This window comes from Gossypium hirsutum, chromosome D01 (genome assembly GCF_007990345.1).
Source record: "Gossypium hirsutum isolate 1008001.06 chromosome D01, Gossypium_hirsutum_v2.1, whole genome shotgun sequence".
Taxonomy (NCBI): domain Eukaryota; kingdom Viridiplantae; phylum Streptophyta; class Magnoliopsida; order Malvales; family Malvaceae; genus Gossypium; species Gossypium hirsutum.
Genome location: NC_053437.1, coordinates 27,628,519 through 27,648,790, shown reverse-complemented (window position 1 = coordinate 27,648,790; position 20,272 = coordinate 27,628,519). Strand labels below are relative to the sequence as shown.

The 20,272-nt window shown below is 30.9% G+C and overlaps 1 protein-coding gene across 1 annotated transcript; it reads right to left on the bottom strand.

Annotated features, from left to right (window-relative positions):
- Nucleotides 1-255: 255 nt before the first annotated feature.
- Nucleotides 256-1,749, bottom strand: LOC107920988 (uncharacterized). Its single transcript, XM_016850835.2, has one exon. The coding sequence runs from the start codon at nt 1,747-1,749 to the stop codon at nt 256-258; it is 1,494 nt and encodes a 497-aa protein (XP_016706324.2).
- Nucleotides 1,750-20,272: the final 18,523 nt, after the last annotated feature.

The following is a 20,272-nucleotide window of genomic DNA, read 5'->3' as shown; positions in this document are numbered from 1 at the left end:
TTTAAAAATAGAGAAAATTAGACTCAAGTGATTCGGTCGATAACTCGCTTTGTAACCACTAAACAAATAATTATACATTGATTAATTAGAGAAACAAAAGAAGAGAAACAGAAAACTTGTTTATTTGTTCTTTGGCTAAGAAATCCCTATAATCTAAAAAGATTTATACATCAAAATCAAAATTTTACTATAAAAAATAACAAAATTATAATTCCTTTTTTATTTTCTAAACACTAATTAAATTTTTTTCCTTTACTAACAATCCCTATAAACATAAGAATTTGTTTCACATAAACATATTAGCTTCATAATTATGGAACTAAGATCATGACTGCTATTACCGCGTTGGATTATTGAATATTCTGCAGTTGAGTTGGAGCTCGAACTCATGAGTGAACTCGCTTCCTGAATTGACTCCGTCGATGTGATCAAATCCACATTCTTCAGTAAATACCCGTTCCCGACGAGTTGACTCAAGATTTCTGACTCCGATATCGAGTTCTTCTTCTTCTTATGCTGCATTGTAGCTCTGACGATCTCCGTCAACATTGCATTGGCTAGTCTCCGAATCCCTCTAGCTCCACCCATCAGAATCGCTGAGTTGACTTGCAAATGGGACTGAGTTTTATCCGAGTTCCTCTTGCTGTGCTTCCCACCGGTGCTGCTTTCCTTTGTTAACAAATAAACCGATTCGGGACTCCGATTCCTGACACGGCCGAGTGGGTCACTCAGTAACATCATACTTTTAACATCCACTAACGTTATATGCTTAAAATTTCGCCTGATTCTCCCTAATAACATCGGATAACAAGCCCATCTTCTAAAACTCATCGGAACGTGATCTAAAAACCCAGCCAGCGAGTTCTCTGGATCCAACTCGTTCACATCGAATCCCACTACCGAGCCGTAAGTCAACCGAGTTGACTCACCTTCAGCTTCAGTTGAATCGCCGGAATTCCCTCGACCCTTCTTTCCCCAAATAGTCTCCCCAACATCTTTTTTCCCAGATTTCCAAAACTGGGCCGACTCGAAACTAAAGACCGAGTCACGAGAACCCTTGTTATTGGAAGCTTTATAGTGTTGAATAAGATTGAAGAACGAGTCGTTCTCTTCATGAATAACAAGGTTAAATCTCGAAGACGAAGACCCAAAAAGAAAAACAATGTCGGCTTTCGAAGTAATACCAGACCTATGCAAGACTCGTAAGAAAAGCCTGAGTTCATCTTCGGTCACATCTTCAACAACATGGCTGACAATAAGATCGTGCATGGCTTTCGTCCCACGTCTGTACAAAGTTCCCATCCTTTGTAAAGCAAACGAAGATGGCAAAACCCCAGGGTTTTGCTTAACATTAACTGGTTTGTTATAATCCCACATGGGGAAAAACCATTTCAAAGGAGGAGGAGGAGGAAATTGGGTCTTTTGAGATAAGAACCGACGAGAGTTTTTAATGGTGAGAGAAGGAATAAAAGATGGGGTGGAAATGGAAGGTTCAAAAGTAGAGAGAGTGAAGAGAAGAATCGTGAGGAAAACCAAAACAAGGCAAATGGAAATAGTGGATTGAGCTTTAGAGAAAAGGAGACTGGAAGAAGCTGTTCTTCGAACAAATCTTGTTGACGGTGGCGTCGTGGTGGTGGTGGTTTGGTTATCAACGGAAGAATTAGTGATTTTGTTTTGGTCGCCATGGAAGAACACCAAGAGTAAACCCATGCCTTTGCTTTCTTTGCCGTTGGCTGCTGCAAACCCCATTTTTTTTTTTTTACTTTCTTTGCTTTTTCACATCCTTTGATGGCCCCCTTTGGCTTTTTTTTTTTTTTTGGCTTCGAGTGGTGGAGAGGATTGTTGTTTTCACAAGGACAATAGGGACGAGCTTATGGATACTGTTATATGGTGGAAATATAATGTGATTTCATTTACTTTATAATTCTATTTAATTATTTAGATAAATATTGTCATACTGAATTCTTTTTATTGTTTAATCACAATATCTAAAGTATATTGATTATAATAAAAATTAATTTAGGTACTAATCTAGTTGTATTAATTATCTTCAAAATTATCTCAAGATAATGAAGGAAATAAAATATCTTTCTTTATCAACAATGATTTATATTAACTTTTTATTAATTTTATTCACTAATAATGTGTAAATATATTTTATATTATTATGGCACAATTGCAGTTGTAAAATGATTTATTTGGCCTTTCAATTTTATAAAAGACGTCATTTTAGCTTTCTATTTAAATTTTTATTTTTTTTTAACTTCTAAACTTATATTGTTTGTCAAATCATCCCATAATAGATAAAAAAATTTAACGTCTATTAACTTTATTGTGGATTTTCCATATGGATGTCATTGCAGTAATTAATTAATTTTTTAAAATTTAAAAAATTAAAAAAAATTTATAAAGAATATTTCTAAAAAAAATTTAAAGTGTTTAAAAGCATAAAATATTATTTTTATTTTTTATTTTAAAAAATTAATTAATTGCTAATGGGCATACACATGGACTACCACATGAATGTCACGTTAGCAAAACTAACAAACGCTAATTTTTTCATCTATTTTGAGATGATTTGACAAACAATGCATGTTTAAGGGCTAAAAGAGGTGAAAATTTCGATGGATAACTAAAATAATTTTTTTGCAAATTTGGAGGGCAAAATTAATCAATGCCAAAAATTTATGTAAAAAGCTTATGAGACATTGGTTGAACTTTCAAGACATTGGTGTCATAGGTTGAGGTTGGAATTATTTTTATGTTTTTCCTTTAGTCAATGTCCGGTTAACTCATTACACCTATTGAGTCAGTGACCTAATAATAGTATAGATATATACATAATATTAATAATCAAATATGTGATCGAGTTTTGTGCAACAAATCTTGTTCTGGTTTTGATTTTGGTTTTGTCATAATTGTCGAAAATACCCTCAACATTTATGAGTTTTTGGGTTTGAGCCCTTAATCATTTTTTTATTGACACCCTAAACGTTACGATTTTTTCAGAAATCAACTCAATTTTAACAGTAAACATGAGTTGATCGCCAATCAAACTGCAAGTAAACAAAATAACCTATGTGGCATGCCACATAAGCACGATATCATAGATGACGTCATTTATAAAAAAGAATTGTTATGAGTGCAGCAAAACCAATGAAAACTAACAACGAAACTAAAAAAGAAAAAGAAAAAGAAAAACATTCTTTTACTATCCTACTGGTATAAACAAAAATACAAATTTTCTTCTAAATAAAATAGATCATCAAATAAATCATAAATACCAATGAAAACTAACAGCGAAACCCAAAAAATTCCAATGAATCTGACTTCTTCTCCAACCTTTCTTCCACTACGGACTTCTCCAGTTTCTGCTTTTTGGAAACGTCTTTGGTTTCTTTGTTTTCTTCCTCTCTCCCACACTTCGATTTGGAGTCATCATTGGCATTGTCTCTAGCATTAGGGTTTTGGGTAGAGGAGTCAAGGTTTTCGAGATCCATGTCTTCAATTGGTGGGTTGGCCTCGATGGTTCTCCGACGACTCCTCTTTCTCCGCCATTGAGGAAGATAAGATTTCAAACCCTAGAATGTTTGGTGACAGTGGAAGAGTTAATAGAGTTTGCACAGAGGTTTTGTTTAGCTTCCCATGGGTAGATATGTGATGAGGAAGACGAATCGAGCCGCACATGTACTAGCTGATGCAGGTACATTCTATTTTTGAAAAAATCGTAATATTAAGGGTGTCAATAAACAAAAGTTAAGGGCTCAAGCCCAAAAACCCATAAACATTGAGTGTATTTTTGACAATTATGCCTTTAGTTTTTTTCTTATAATAAAAAATAGATAAAGTGATAATACATAAATGATATTAACAAAATTTAAGCAACGCAAATAATTTACTATTACAATAATAATTATTTAACTATATTACTAATTAATTAATGCTAGTATTTATTTTTCAATTTATATATCTAAAAAAATACATACTCCTTTCTGCCACAACCATTAAAAGAAACCTCCTTGTCAATAAGGTTTTTACTCAGTTGGCAAAAATGGAGATCTTGAGTCTTAAGTACCCATTTTTTGAGACTTACCATGCACAACTATATGTGCAAGTTTTTGAGTCACATTATGTATGGAGTTTTAGTTTAGTTAGTTCTAGTTTGTTGGCTTTAATCTAGAATGTATTCAGTTTTTAGTTTGTTTGTGTTGCAATAGTTTGATTCTGGTTGGTGGTTACTTGAGCAATCCATTTGTAATAGTTTGATATTTATGGTTACTTGAACTTGTATCTATAATTATACTCTACTCGTTACACTTAAGAAAAAAATCCCTAAAATCTACCCACTACTTTTCTTTTCATTCTTTTCTAGAGGTAAACTATATATATCATATATATTTCCTTTCGAAGATATCTATTTTTTCATATAGTAAGTTAGTGCTATAAGTCAATCGAGCATCAATTCAATTAAGAAATGATTGCAATGCATTATCTTTGTTATAAAGTAATAATCTATTTATTATATAAAAAAGTACTTGACTAAGTTAGTGTCACAAGTCAATCGAACACCAACTTAATTAGGAAAAGTTTAAAATATTATTTTTTTCAACAAACAAAAAAATTATTATAAGGGTATTTATATCTTTTAATCAGTTTCCAGAACCGAACTAGATGGTATATTGATCCGAAACAAAGAAAAAAAGCAGTTGACATGCAAATTGACAAATTGAATTGAATTTTATAAAATTTATAATTTTTTTTATAATTTTTTAATAAATTATTTGATTTGAACTGAACAAACCAAAAATCAGTGATCTGATCAATTTGACCCCAATCCAGTTCCAAAAAATTTGATTTTAATAGTTTTATATAAAATCTTTAAAATAATCTATCTAAAAATATAAACCTTGATATTGAAAAAAACCCTTAATTATTACTCCAAGAGAATGTTATTCTTATAATTTCAAAGATAAACTTATATCTTTTAATAAAAAATTCTTTCCCCACGTAGTGGATGAGAGATAATCTAATAAATTTTTAATTTTTACAAGTTAATTAGACACCAACTCAATTAAAAAATTATTAAATTTTACATTATTTTCACAAAATAATAAATATAATTAGGATAGTGTCTCAGTGTTTTTATCTTTTTATTAAATAAATTTTATAAAAATAACTGCACATAGTGATATTTGAGCATGAGGAATAGTATATATTACAAAATTTTTTTACCATTTCGATTAAAATCACATTTAGCTTTCATTTATAATTTTTTGTAAATACATGTTACACATGAAAATTTTTATATACGACATAAGTATGACATAATATAATATTAACATAATGATCATTGTATCCAAAAAATAGACATAATGATACATTTAATTCTTAGGTTCTGTTTGATTGCCAGTAAAATATTTTCCGTAAAATGATTTCTGGAAAATGTTTTACTTTTCTGTAAAATGATTTACTAGAAAATATTTTCTGGTGTTTGATTGAATCTGTGTAAAATATTTTTTGCTATTTGGCAGATTTTTTGAAAATATTTTCCGGAAAAGTTGTTTTTGCATATATTAATATGTATTAATAAATTTTTATATTTTAAATTGTTTTTACATATATTGCAATGATTTATTTATAATAATACTCAATTATTATGCTACAATATTAATCGTTATAAATTGAAAAAAACTAATACCAAATAAATTATTTGTAATTGTGTTAAAAAAACAAGTATTGAATAATTAAAAAAAACAAGTTACTGGAAAATCGATAAACAGAATCAATTTTCTACCGGAAATGAAGGAAGGAATGAAGGAGGCGATACAGAGGAAAGCAATGAAAATGTCTTACGGAAATTGAAAGGGTAAGACATTTTCCCTAAAATGTAACCCATTTTCCCTTGTTTTGGAGTTCATTTTCCAAATGGAAAATGTTTTCCGCCAATCAAACGCTGGAAAAATTAGAAATGATTTTCCGGAAAATCAATTACGTCAATCAAACAGACCCTTAATGTTTACTTTTTTTGTCACTTTAGCCCTATTTCTTACTTTGTGGATCATTTTGACCCTTAATCTTCAACTGAAAAACTGGTTGAATCATTAAAATTTTAATGACACTAATAGGAAAACTCGTGTGGCAGTACAAGTATGTTTTATAAAAATTAAAAAAAGTACTAATAACCATTAAAATGTTCAACAAGTTTCATAATTTTTTGAAAAAAAAAAATCATGAAAACAATGAAGTACGTATAGACTGTCATAGGAGTTGTTATATCACTGCCATTAAAATTTTAAGAGGCCAATTAACTTTTATGTCCATAAAAAAGTATCTCGACTAAATTTTAGAAGTTTGAGAGTCAAAGTGATAAAAAAAATAGAGTTAAAGTGCCCAAATAAATAAACATTAATGATTAAATTTAACATTATGACTTTAGTTGATAGTGACCAAGAAATCACCTATTTCACACAGTGGGCTGAAAATATTTGACTTATCAATTTATCCGATAAAATATTAGGGGCTTATGTAACTTATGTTCAATTAATCATATTTTATACGAAAACATTGAACCTATTTGAAGTGGTTCATTTTATCCTAGAAAACTCATGTATGAATAATGATTAATTTTACTTCTCGTCTAACTACTCTAGATTAGGAAAAACCCATATACGAATAATGATTAATTTTACTGCTTTGCTTAGCTACACTAGACTAGGAGTACATGTTGGCGGAGGAGTTATACAGATCACCTTTCCATACACTGTAGTTGGTAATTTTTTTTTGTTTATTTAAGAGTTTTTATTAATAGCTTACTTATTTTATCGTTAAAAAAACTACTTATTTTATTTGAAAGCCTTTTCCTTTTTTTTTTTGAAATTAAAGTCATTTCCTTTTTTGTTTTAATTTAAAATTGTTATTATTCTTCTCTTTTTGGTGGTTAATATGTTTCATTATTAAAAGAATCTTCAATTTTGTTCTTTATGTCTTTTTTTTGTTATTTATTTTATTATAAGATGTTTTATTATTTTGTAATTAAAAATAACTTAATATCATTCCTGTCAAATGATCAACCTATCTAATCATCAGACTATAATTAAATAAATAATATTTGGCATAAAACAAGCTGGCACCAAATCTCAAGGACAGATTGTTTTAGGAAATTTGTGGTGAATTTCACATGCCAAGTACGTGCTTCAGAAATGCAAACATTTCTATATTAATTTATTTATGATTAAATTAATTAATTCTAAACACAATATAATTTTGATATATTTATATGACTCCATTATTTGATTTATTCTTAATTTATATGAAATGGAATCAAACTTTATCATCTTTATTAATTACCGTTTTTAAGGAATGCTATGAAATTTGGAAGTAAATACTCTTATAGTTGACCACTCCATAGATTATATCAATTATTAATAAAACGACAATAGAATTTGCCGATTCATAGTCATTAATTTTATAACAATTCATGGCCATTAATTATTGCTATCGTACCAAGTAACCAGAACAACAATCTTTCACCGACACTGGGTCCGAACACCCCACCCGGCCCGACCGTCTAAACCGGATCCGACTATGACGATCAGGATTACTGTTTAAACAATTAACAAAAATAACTTTTGTTTGGATTTATTGATAAATGCTAATATAAAAATGTTTTCCTTATTATTTTATTTAAATACTGAATTTACACATCTAATGCACACCGGTAATATTGAATGCACTTCCTATAACACAATTACAGTCTATTCGAATTAGTGAAGTGAGGTTAATTTTCATAAAATAAAAGGTAACCAACATCTTACCTCACCATTATCATTTTTTCTGTTATTCAGCTATCAATTTTTTAAATTTAGTCATCCAAGTAATCAAAATTATTTTTTTCTCCATTTTCGTTACGTGCTGTTAAATCTCTGATAAAAATGAGACGTAATAATTAAAAAATAGGTATAGTAATAAATTTAATCCTCAACTTTTACATATTGTACTAATTTAGTCATAATTTAAAATAAATTAACTCTTGAAATTTATAAAATAATCTCAATTTAATCGTCAAAATTTACTTTCCTCTTTCACTTCCCTAACGTCAGTATCATCATTGCCTCCACCACCTTCTTCTCCACCTTTTTAAAAAAAGAAAGAATCTCTTTTTTCTTTTTATTTAAACATATATGACACAATAACAACCCAAGCATTTGTAAACATGGCGCCTGCCAGCCCCCTAAAATAGAAAACATTTTATTTAGACCTCTTTAAAATTTATAAAAAATTTAAATTAGTAGAAGTAAGATTGCACTTTACCCTCTTAAAAATGATAAAAATTTGATTTAATTTTTTAAAAATTATAAAGATATAGATGTTAAAATGGTGAAATTGCATTTACTATTATAAAAATTTACAATTTAATTTCGGCCCCCCTAAAAAAATTTTCTGGCTTCGCCCGTGACTGTAAATCGCACAAATAAATGATAGCTGCTCTTGAAACATATACTTATTTGCATTCAAATGAATCTCTTTAAAGCAAAAAAAAAAAAACTACATTTATAAAATTTTCCAAATACTTCTGTTTGTTCAAAAGGAGGTGGGGTAAACTCAACTTAGCTACATGATTAGATAATTAATGATCAAATATTATTCAAATTTATCACCTAAAAAGTTCTATTGATCAGAAATTTTGATTGATTGAATTATAAAACAATTATCGTAAGTGATATCTTTTCAAGAGACAACGATCTCATGTTCAATCTCTAGTAAATGTGGCTTATAAAATTTTAAAAATATTAAAATTTATAATATTTTTTAAAAATTTTAGTAAATTTTTATTTTGTTATTTAATTTTATATTTATTTTCTATTTTAATATATATTTATTTTTAAAATAAATTTTTGTAATTTTTTTCATTTTTAAAGATTTTAAGGTTTTTTTGGATGATGGCGTCATGGTAACGCCATTGTGTCCAGCCAATTTTTTAACAACCAAAGGATTGAGTCGAGAACGTTTGTAACTTTAGGGACTAAACTAAGAATATTTGATAACATTAGGGGCTGAAGTGAGCCAAAAAAACCTTGAAGGACTAAATTCAGAAAAGCAATATACTTCAAGACTAAAGTCTACATTAAGCTTTACAATTAAGTTGATTGAGTTCTTGGTAGACATTAGAGTTCAAGTTTTACTAATAAAGAAGTTCTAAATGAGAAGCGAAAATTGATAATTTTATTGATGTATCCTGTCATATATTTACATAAAGGATGTAAAGGCAAATAACAAAAAAAATTCTAAGATAAAAAAAATTTAAATAATAAGAATTCAGAACTCAAATACAAGGATAAACTAAAACCAAAGTAAATGATAAAATAAATTTAAAATAAACCAAAGTTTTGATCTTCAGTAAAACACATATTTTCAATAAGCCTTCCTCAAGTTAGGGGGTGAGCAACAACACTTGGGAACAAGATAGTGAAAACCCTTGTGTGGATGAGATTTGGTAAAAGCATCATCAAGTTGATCTGTAATTGGAATGTGGACAACTTCAAGTAATATACAAACAAAATGAAAATAAACATCCAAATGCTTCATCTTGCTGTGGAGAAATGGATGCTGGCAGCAAAAAGTAGCATAGAGATTATCTAAGAAAATTTTGAGAGGCTAAGTAAGAGGAATTGCAAGTTCTTTAAAGATTCGCGATCCACAAAGTCTCAGCTGCAACACCTGTAATAGCATGAGGTTTCGCTTCAGTTGTTGTTTGAACAATTTTTTATTGTTTAATTTCCTAAAGGACCAAACAATATGATTGAGACCAAAATAATAAAAAAAACAAATAGCTAGTAGTAGACACCCAATCACTATGATCTCTTGCCCAATCTGCATTAGAATAGACAAAAAGATTAGGATCATGATGACGCAAAATATGGAGGCCATGATTAGTAGTGTGATTTAAGTATTAAAGCACTTTGTTTCACCGTATTCTAGAGAGTAAAAAAGGGGCTATGCATGAACTGAGATAGTTTGTCAATAATAAAACAGAGTAAGCTTTTAAGCTTAGTAAGTTCGTATAACTTAGAATTTAACTTACCATTTGATCAAGTAATAGGTAAGTAACAAAGCATATTCTAACACATTTTGGCCAAATGCCTAAGCACAAATATACCAACCATATTAGCCATGTAAATACATATATGAACCAATAATCATGGATGCTCAACAATTAATCAAGTTCCATATACATGTATCAACCATTACGTATATCTATTAATCATGTAACATCATCTCCATGCATTTCATGTGTATACCTGTAATAGTTCGTATCGGACTTATATTATTTCGTAACAGAACATTGCCTGTTGAACCGTTTAGAATACCGTTGGATACCCGGGATAGCTCACACATAATGTGCTAGCTCATATAACTGTAATCCATCAATTAATATACATGTATGCTTATACGAGCAGTGAATCGATATGGTCATTTGAGCTGAAGATCGGTATGCTCTCATGAGCTATAAATCGGTATGCTCTCACGAGCCATAAATCGATAACCTTAATGACATGTCATTTGTATTCTACGGATTCCTATGGTTTAAACGGGGTTTGGTAATCATTGTACGTCGTTGGATATGCATTCGGTAATCATATATGACAAATCATAATATTTATATATATTTCAATTGAAAAAACATATAAACACAATTTAATTACACGAACTTACCTCGACGAGTATATGTAGATACGGAGGCGATTAATCCAAGACTTTCTCTTTGCCCCGATCTAACTCCGTACGAGGTCTAACTGGATCTATACGGATAAATTTAACTTAATTTAGCAAATAATTCATTCAATTTAATCCAAAATATATTTTTGGCAAAATTACCAATTTACCCCTATACTTTTAATTTCTTTAAAATTTAGCCCGTAGCATGCCCTATACTTTAATTATTTCACAATTTCACCATGTAATATTTTCTATTTTTCAATTTATTCCCTAATTGACAATTTCATCAAAAATCTCTTTACAAAAGTAGTTTATCTAACAACAACCATTCATTTTCTATCATCAAACTTCAAAACTCAAGTATATTCAACAATGGTAAAACCCTAATAGTTTAACATTTTTGCAAATTAGTCACTGGGCTAGCTAGATTAAACTACAACAATCTCGAAAGCATAGAAATCGTTAAAAGCAAGACAAAAATGCATACCTAATTGAGCAAAATAAGCTTGCGGAAACTTCAAGCTTCCATGGCTAGGTTTTCTCTTCAAATTCGATCGAAGATGATTATAATGGATGAAAATAATGTGTTTTATTTAATTAATTATAACTTTAATTACTAATTTCCAAAATTAACCTTAATAATTCATTCAAATTTCAATAATGCCAAACCATTAAAATCCACTATCAACTCTAATGGTCTAATTACCATATAAGGACTTCCACTCTATAGTTCTATATCTATTTAATACCTTTAGCTATTAGAACTCAACTTTTGTGCTTTATGCGATTTAGTCTTTTTTATCAAATTAAGCATATAAGCGGTAAAATTTCATAACGAAATTTTTATACGGTATTTCTATCATGTTGTAGGCAATAAAATATAATAATAAAATAAATTTTCTGGCTTCAAATTTGTGGCCCCGAAACCACTGTTTTAATTTTACTGAAAATGGGCTGTTACAAAGAAAGATGAAACCCAAGTGATAAAGGGAAGGCTAAGCAAGTGTAAGCTATGTCAACCCCAAGTATTTTGTTGGTGAGTTTCTAAACTCAAACTCCTTCCTGTGGTTGTTTTAGATATATATTTGTACTATGTTATGGTGTTGTGTTTGACTTCATGTTCTACTGATAATGAATGAATTGAATTATTGTGGGTTGTTTTGTTGTACGGTTGAGGTATGGGAAATGATGATTTACAGATTCATGTTTGATTGTATTTTCAGTTTGTTTAAAATGAGGAAGTGTGTGCATGGTAAAGAGACCCAATTTTCGTTAAATCTAGTAAGCCCAAATCATTCATATTGCTGCCCGATTAACTGTTTAAAAGCTTTTTTAATAATTATAAAACAACCCTCAAACTTCTTTACATATTCGATCCTACCCCTCCACTTTTCAAGCTTTGCATTTTAAGCACTTTGCTTAAAATAACAAAATAACTCAACCCCCTTCTCCTCAATCCATGGCCGGCCACTTGAGGGAGAAAATCAAGGCTGGAAATTTCTATTTTTAGCCACCCAATATATGTATAAATAGAGGCCTAATCTCCCTTCATTCATCACTCATTCACTCACCATTCTCTCTTCTCTCAAACATCTCCATTCCCCCTTCTCTCCCACGCCTAAGCCTTCCATCTTCTCCCATTTTTTCCATTCTCTTTTTGAGAGATCATCAAGTAAGCAATTCTTGAGTTGAAGCTCTCACGGCCAACCACCAGAGAAGTAGTTTGCATCAGAGCAATGACGAAATTAGGAGGAAACCACCACAGACAGTTTTCGGAGAATCATCAAAATTTTCTTAGAGTTTATTTTTCCTTTCTCTTTTACTTATTCTAAGTTTAAAAACATGATTGCAAATTATTTGATTTCTTTTTATTTAATGATAATGACTTTATTTGTTTCTGTTAGAATGATTGCAAGTTCTTAATTTAATAAGTTCAATTTATGTTTATAATGTTTTGTGCCTAAATTATTTATGCTTCCAAATAAAATCATTTATATGGTTCATACATTAAAATATGTTTGACTGCATTAGAATTAATTGCTTAATCAGAATCAAATGGTGATTAATAGACACAATATTTGAAAAATGCATATTTAATCAATATTCGATAGAAATAGGTTAAAGTTTGTGATAATGTGAAAGAACCCTATTACCAAGCATAAATTTTAGATTTATGTGATTAAATTGTTTCATATAGGAATATCCCTGTAACTTTGCATAAATTCTAAGGAATGGTGGTTAAAAATATAACCCTTAGTTAAATTATGACATAAACATATGCATGTTTTTTCTAAGTGACTATCATACTTCTTCGACAGAAACTTATGAATTTTAGATTCCAAGTTAATAGATAATAGAGTTACCATGGATTTTTTTCTAGAACATTTACTAAGCATAATTACGAACTAGTTAAGTCAAGAATTGTAATTGTTCTAGCTCATTCATGCTATTGTTATTAAATCTTTTAAATTACTACTTAAACATTTTCTTGCATTTGATTTTATTTACATTTGCATATTATTCATTAATTTAGGTTATTTAGAACATTCATCACTCTCAAAATATTTTATCTTCTTACCAACTTGTTAAATATTAATTTTACATCTATTGTTTATCAATATATTCCCTGCTATTTTACTTCTTATTACTTGATAACGACTGTGTATACTTGTACATTCCATCCGAACCAAGTCCAATATGTTATTCTCTAATACATACTCATGCATTGATTTTGACATCCCTATGCCAATAACAACAGTTTGTCATGAATCAACCAAGTCCAATATATTGTTCTCTAACACATACTCATGTATTGATTTTGACATTCTTATACCAATGATTTGTCATCAATCAACTACGCATTAGTCTCAATGCATTGTTGCTCTCCAAACCCACAGTAATACTTGACTAAGGACCTTTTAAGAATAATCATATCATTCTCAAGAATTTTTTATTAATCAGTTTATTTATACACACAGAAAAAGAGACTAAAATAACATTGGTAATGCCTTATATTAACAAACAAAGTAAAACGAGTATGTAATTACAATCATCTCATATGTAATTACAATCATCTCATGATTGGTCTTTGGGCATACTCTAACAAAAGATTTGGTGGATGAGGTGCGTGAAGTGAACTACTGTATCCTAAATCATAACTTGTCACAATGTATTTTCAATAGATATTTAAATATGAAATTATTGAAGGTAGTCAGGATTAGGTGTTCTTCTAAGATTATTGTGGCTAAGTAGAGAAATAGGCACAAAATATAGAAAATTAAGAAATGGCTTTAACTACAAGTGTGATTGGTCAATTGTAATATTTATATGTGTTACAATGAAACACTAAACATTTCAAAGATCGAACCCAAAGGAGATCAAGTGTTACGATGAATTAATGAAGATCAAGCATGTAAACAAGGTGTTTAGCTAGCTAATGACTAAGCAACATAGTACTACAAATTATAGAAAAGATGGATTTAAGCTAAATTAAAACCTAAAGGACTAAAATGCAATAACACCAAATTCAAAAATTCATTATTCATGAAAAAAAAGTAGTTGATTAACATCCATGTCAACTAATTAATTCTAGAATTAGGAATCTAAATTGTCCATATTCCTAATAGGTTTAATTTTACCTCTCGGTCACCATTTTACCCAATTAAGCAATTTAGTCCAATTTATTTTTCGAACTTATTAAACTAAATTGGGACAATCAAATTTATACTCGATAGGATCTTCTCTCAATCTCACTTATCTAACTATTCCCCTAGAGTCTTCATTTCTAGGTGTCTAAGTCCATTCGATTTAATCAAATTTTTACGATCTAGTCCCTAAACCTAAAATCAATCAATTGACACTTCAATTAATCAACCACAATTAGATTTAGTTCATAACCATCATAAATTTACAAAACCCAATCAATTTCATGCAAAATTAAGCAATCAAATAACACAAAAGAGATAAGAGTTGAGAAATGCTTAGTAATTTTGGAAAAATCCTTGAATTGATATATGAAAGGTATGATTAGTCTTGAAATTCCACAACATAATCACCAATTTGTAGGTTTGGATAACAAAAGTACTAAAAATATATGGAAATTCTAAATCTAATCCCAAAAGGTACAATGAAGTCCTTGTACTTTTTGAGCTAAAAGAAGTAAATGTACAAAAAAAATGTAAAAGAGGATTTTAAAAATCTAACCCTAGAAGAGAAAGTACTAAGAAATCTAAATGATTGGATGTTTTCCTTCTTGTGTAATAAAGTTACTTAAATAGTTTGACACAAATTAACCTAAGAAAGAAAAAGTTTCCCTTTAATGATAAATGACTTAATTTAGCTAGACATCAATTTACCTTTGTAGAATTTTACTTGTCAGGCCTTGGTGTTGTGACATCCTCGATAGTCAATTTTAAAGGTTGTTCAGGATCTTTAAGTCATGACTGTAAGCTTCCGGCATCGTGACTTGGTACTCAGGTGACCTACCTTCCTCACTTTGATGTTTGTGCTTGGGGTTACGACGTTGGTGGCTTGGAGTTGCGACCATGGAGGCCAATATTGCGACATCAATCACTTGGTGTCGCAACCTTGAAGGTAGGCCACTTAGAGTGAGATTGGTTGAAGTCCAACTCCTTAAGTGATGATGAAGGCATTGGTGTCGTAACACTAAGTCAATAGTGTCACAACCTTGGCCATAGTGGAAGCCCTTCTTCACATGTTTGCATTAACCACATTATTGCACAAGATTAATTCAACATTAAACATCCAATGACATAACTTTTCCGTTTTGATGCTAAAAAGCAATAAAATGCAGTAAAAACTAACATTTAACATAAAATTTAATTATTAAATAAAAGGAATAAAAAGATTCATAAAATACTTGAGAACAAGCTCTTTAAGTGTCTAAAGGGCTTAAATTTATATATCAAATTACGACAGATCAATTGGAAATGATTTAAAGTTAATGGAAAAATCCCTATTGAATTGAATGTAAGAAAGATCAGGGATTTATTAGTTAGTGAAACATGGTGGGTCAAAATTGATTTTTTGTTAAAGTTCAAATAGGCTATGATTGAATTTTTGAGGGAACCTGATAAAGATAGAGCTATATTGCATCTAGTCTATGAAAAGTGGAACTCAATGATGAAAAAAATTAAGGAAATAATCTTCGATTGTGAGGACCAAGACTTGATAATTGACACTCAAGGTTTTTTAACGTAATCCAAAAAGTTCTTGAGGGTAGGTAGAATAAAAGTAACACACCTATTCATTACATGGCTCACTTGCTAGTTCCAAAATATTATACTATAGAATGACTTCAAGGCAGAAGTGGTGACTTTCTAAGAAAACCCCAAATAAAGACGAAGAAGTCATATTGCATAAAGATAAATGTTTTCAAAAGTTCTTCACTAATGTAGATGATATTTGAAAGGTGTACTCTGAATATTATGCCTTTGATTGTCAGTTGGGTTACTTTGGTTAATATCGTGTTATTGCAACAAGACCCTTTTAGACTCCTTTCTCAACCCACATCTTCATCTTGTTGTGAAAGATATTGGAGTACTTGTCACGGGAATAGAGTTTTCTCTTGCGATCTGTGGGGCCTTAAGCGATCCGTTCGTCCAAACTCGCCTAAGTCAGCCTTAACTAAGTGAGGATTCTTTAAGAACTCCTCCAAGGCACCAAATTGAAGAGCGGAAGCGATTTATGCCAAAAGAAGAACAACAAAGAACAACAGAAAGAACGCTTGCAAAGTGTTTGAGTAAATGCTCTCTATTTTCTTATTCACAAAGAATAATGAAACAATGAATGGAGTGAGTACAACTGAGGGAGAGACTCTTTATTTATAGTTGAGTTCCCCCAAAACCGACGATCAAGATACATTTACATCGATGGACGAGATTAACCATATCCTTTTATTTTAGGGATTTACAAGATATGCCATATCAAATCTAATCTAATCTTTACAAGATATGATTCCCTCTATCTTCTAAGATTAGTTACCATACTAGCCTAAGTTGCCATGTCTTCATTATCGGGCCAACCAGGCTTCAGTCTGACAGGCTTCTCCAATAGCTCTTTGAATCGGGCCAATTCTCGTGGGCCAAATGATCCCTATCTGAGCAATACACCTCCATTGGATGCATTTGGTGCAATGATCACGGGCTTTGAACTGCGGCCCGTGACATTATTTATTCCTTGATACAAACAGTCAAGAGGAACAAATTATTATAGTCTACCTTTGAATATTTGGTTTTTTTTTCACATTCAAATATTTGTTTGTTATCTTAAGAGAATGATAAGTACAAAATAGGTCCAACTTCATTTTGGGATATAGGTATACATTTTTTTGGTATGATTAATTATATTTAAGCATAATATTAGACTATTTTTACTTACTTTGATTTTTTCAATAGAAAAATAATAGGTGGAGATAATATGGATGAAGAGAATTTGCTCGAAGTTACAAATCTTTCATTGAATGATCCTAAAATATAAGTTGTAGCTTTCAACTTAGAAGGGAAAAAAAGAAACTGTTAGAATTGAGTGACTCGAATCCTTATTAAAATAAAATACAGCGGTAAAATAAAATAAAAGTAAAATACATATAGAACTATAATTCTTTTATTTTATTTTAGAATAAGGTTTTTCAACCTTATTACACTTCATCTATTTGATATTGATTAGAATAAGGTGCTTCAACCTTACTACACTCATTCTATTAGAATATGGTTTTACAAGCCTATAAATAGACATAGTCTACTTCTCTTGTAATCATTCGAATTCGAATCAGTGAATTATCTTCTCCTTTTCCCGTAGTTTTTTCCCGAAAGGGTTTCCACGTAAAATCTGTGTGTTCTTTATTTTTCTTTCTCTTTTCTTTGTGATACATTATTATTGATGTTCTATTTTTCACAAATTAGTATCAGAGCTTTCTAGGTTACTTATCTTAATCATAGTAATGGCGTTGCTGAAGTATGAAATTTTGTTGTTAGATCGCAACAAAATTTCACATTGTGGTAGATTAAGATGCAGACAGTTCTTGTGAAAATGGATTTGGAGGATGCCCTGCTAGGGATATATAAGATGTCTCCAACATTGATGGATGAAGAAAAGAAGCGTAAGGGTCTAAAGGCTTTGACACAATTACATCTAAATTTACCTAGCAAAATTTTACAGGATGTGATGAAGGAGAAGACCCTCGTTGCATTATGGAAGAGGCTGGGGCATCTATGTATGTTGAAAACTCTAACCAGCAAGCTACATATGAAACAACGTCTTTATGCTCATTATTTAGAGGAAAGCGCGTCTGCGCAGAAACACTTAACAGTGTTTAAAGAAATTATATCGGACCTTGAGGCTGTGGAGGTTCAGTATGATAAAGAAGACCTAGAGTTAGTTCTGCTTTGTCCATTGCCTCCGTCTTATTTAACCTTTAGAGATACGATTTTGTATAGCCTTGAGTCTCTTATAGTTGATGAGGTTTATGATTCTTTGATCTCATATGATAAAATGAAACATCTTGTGGTTAAACCCATCCCTCAGAGAGAGGGTCTCATTGTTCGTGGGAGACAAGATCAGAATTTTGATGATGATCGTGGAAGGACGCAGGAACGGAATCTTCTCGGTAAATCTAAGGGAAGATCGAAGTCTTCAAATAGAGGTAAAACTTGTAACTTTTGTAAGAAGAAGGGACACATTAAATCTGAGTGTTTTAAGCTGCAGAACAAAATCAAAAGAGAGGCTACAAATCAAAAGAGTAAACAACCAGAAAAGTCCGGTGAAGCTGATATTGTAGAAGACTACAGCGACAATGAACTTCTAGTCATTTTGTCAATAATTCTAAAGTGAGCGAGGAGTGGATCCTGGATTCGGGCTGCACCTTCTAGACGAGTCCTAATCAGGATTGGTTTACAACTTACAAAACAGTGTCTGAAGATTTTTTATGGGAAATAATGCTTCGTGTAAAATCGCAGGTGTTGGAACGATTAAAGTTAAAATGTTTGACAAAGTTGTCAGAACAGTTAGTGACATACGACATATTCTAAAATTGAAGAGAAATTTTATTTTGTTGAGTACTTTTGATTCAAAAAGGTACAAATACACAACTAAAAGTGGGGTTTTGAAGATTTCCAATGGTTCCCTCGTTGTGATGAAAGGTCAGAGAAAGATTACCAAGTTATATGTTTTGCAGGGTTCTACTGTTACTGGTGATGCAGCTATCGCTTCTTCTTCCTTGTCAGATGATGATATTGCTAGAATTTGGCATATGCGCCTAAGGCATATGAGTGAGAATGACTTGGAAAAATTGAACAAAAGAGGACTTCTTGATGGGCAAGGAATTTGCAAACTGAAGTTCTATGAGCACTGCATTTTTAGGAAGCAAAAGAGAGTTCGATTCACTAGAGGAATCCATAACATGAAAGAGAGTTCGATTCACTAGAGGAATCCATAACATGAAGGGAACATTAGAGTATATTCATTATGATCTGTGAGGGCCATCTAGAGTGCCTTCGAGAGGTGAAACTAATTATATGCTAACTTTTATTGATGATTTTTTCAGAAAAGTTTAGGTGTTCTTCCTGAAGCAGAAAAGCGATGTGTTTTTTTTTTCATTCAAGTCTTGGAAAACTATGATTGGAAAATATAAGGGAAAAAAATAAAACACCTCCGCATAGACAATGGCTTATAGTTTTATTCTGATGAATTTAATGAATTGTGCAAGTTAGAAGGGGTTGTGAGACACTTGACAGTTCATCATACTCCACAGCTAAACGGTGTTGCAGAACGAATGAACAGAATGATCATGGAGAAGGTTCAATGTATGTTGTCGAATGCCAACTGGCCAAAGTCGTTTTAGGCCGAAGCAGCTTATACTGCATGTTTTTTGATCAATCGATCTCCATCCATTGCCATTGAGAAAAAGACTCTACAAGAGGTATGGTCTGATAATCCTGTTGATTATTCTGATTTAAAGATCTTTGGGTGTCCTACGTATGCTCATGCTGATAATGAAAAATTGGAACCGAGATCCATTAAATGTGTTTTCCTTGATTATAAAGCTAGTGTAAAAGGGTATAAGTTTTGGTGTCCTGAAAATAGAAAAGTTGTGATTAGTAGAGATGTTGTTTTTGATGAAATTGCTATGCTACCTAACTTATCTCTTAAATACTCTTCAAATAAAGAACAACAAAAGCAAGCGGAGCATCAGATTAATCTAGAATCCACAACAGAGTCGACTCCTTAAGCCAGTACAAAAATTCAGAATAGAATTGCTTTTTCACCACAATACTCTATCGCCAAAAATAGAACTAGAAGAGAGATTATACCTCGAAAGAGGTATGCCGAGGCTGATCTAGTTGCTTATGCTTTAAATGTGGCTAAAGATATAGATGCAAACCAAGAGCCATCTATTTATTCTAAGGCGATTAGCTGTAAAGACTCAGAAAATTAGATGTTTGCTAAGCAAGAGGAGATGAAATCACTCCACAAAAATAGAACATGGGATCTTGTGAAACTTCTTAAAGGAAAAAAGGTTATTCATTGTAAATGGGTG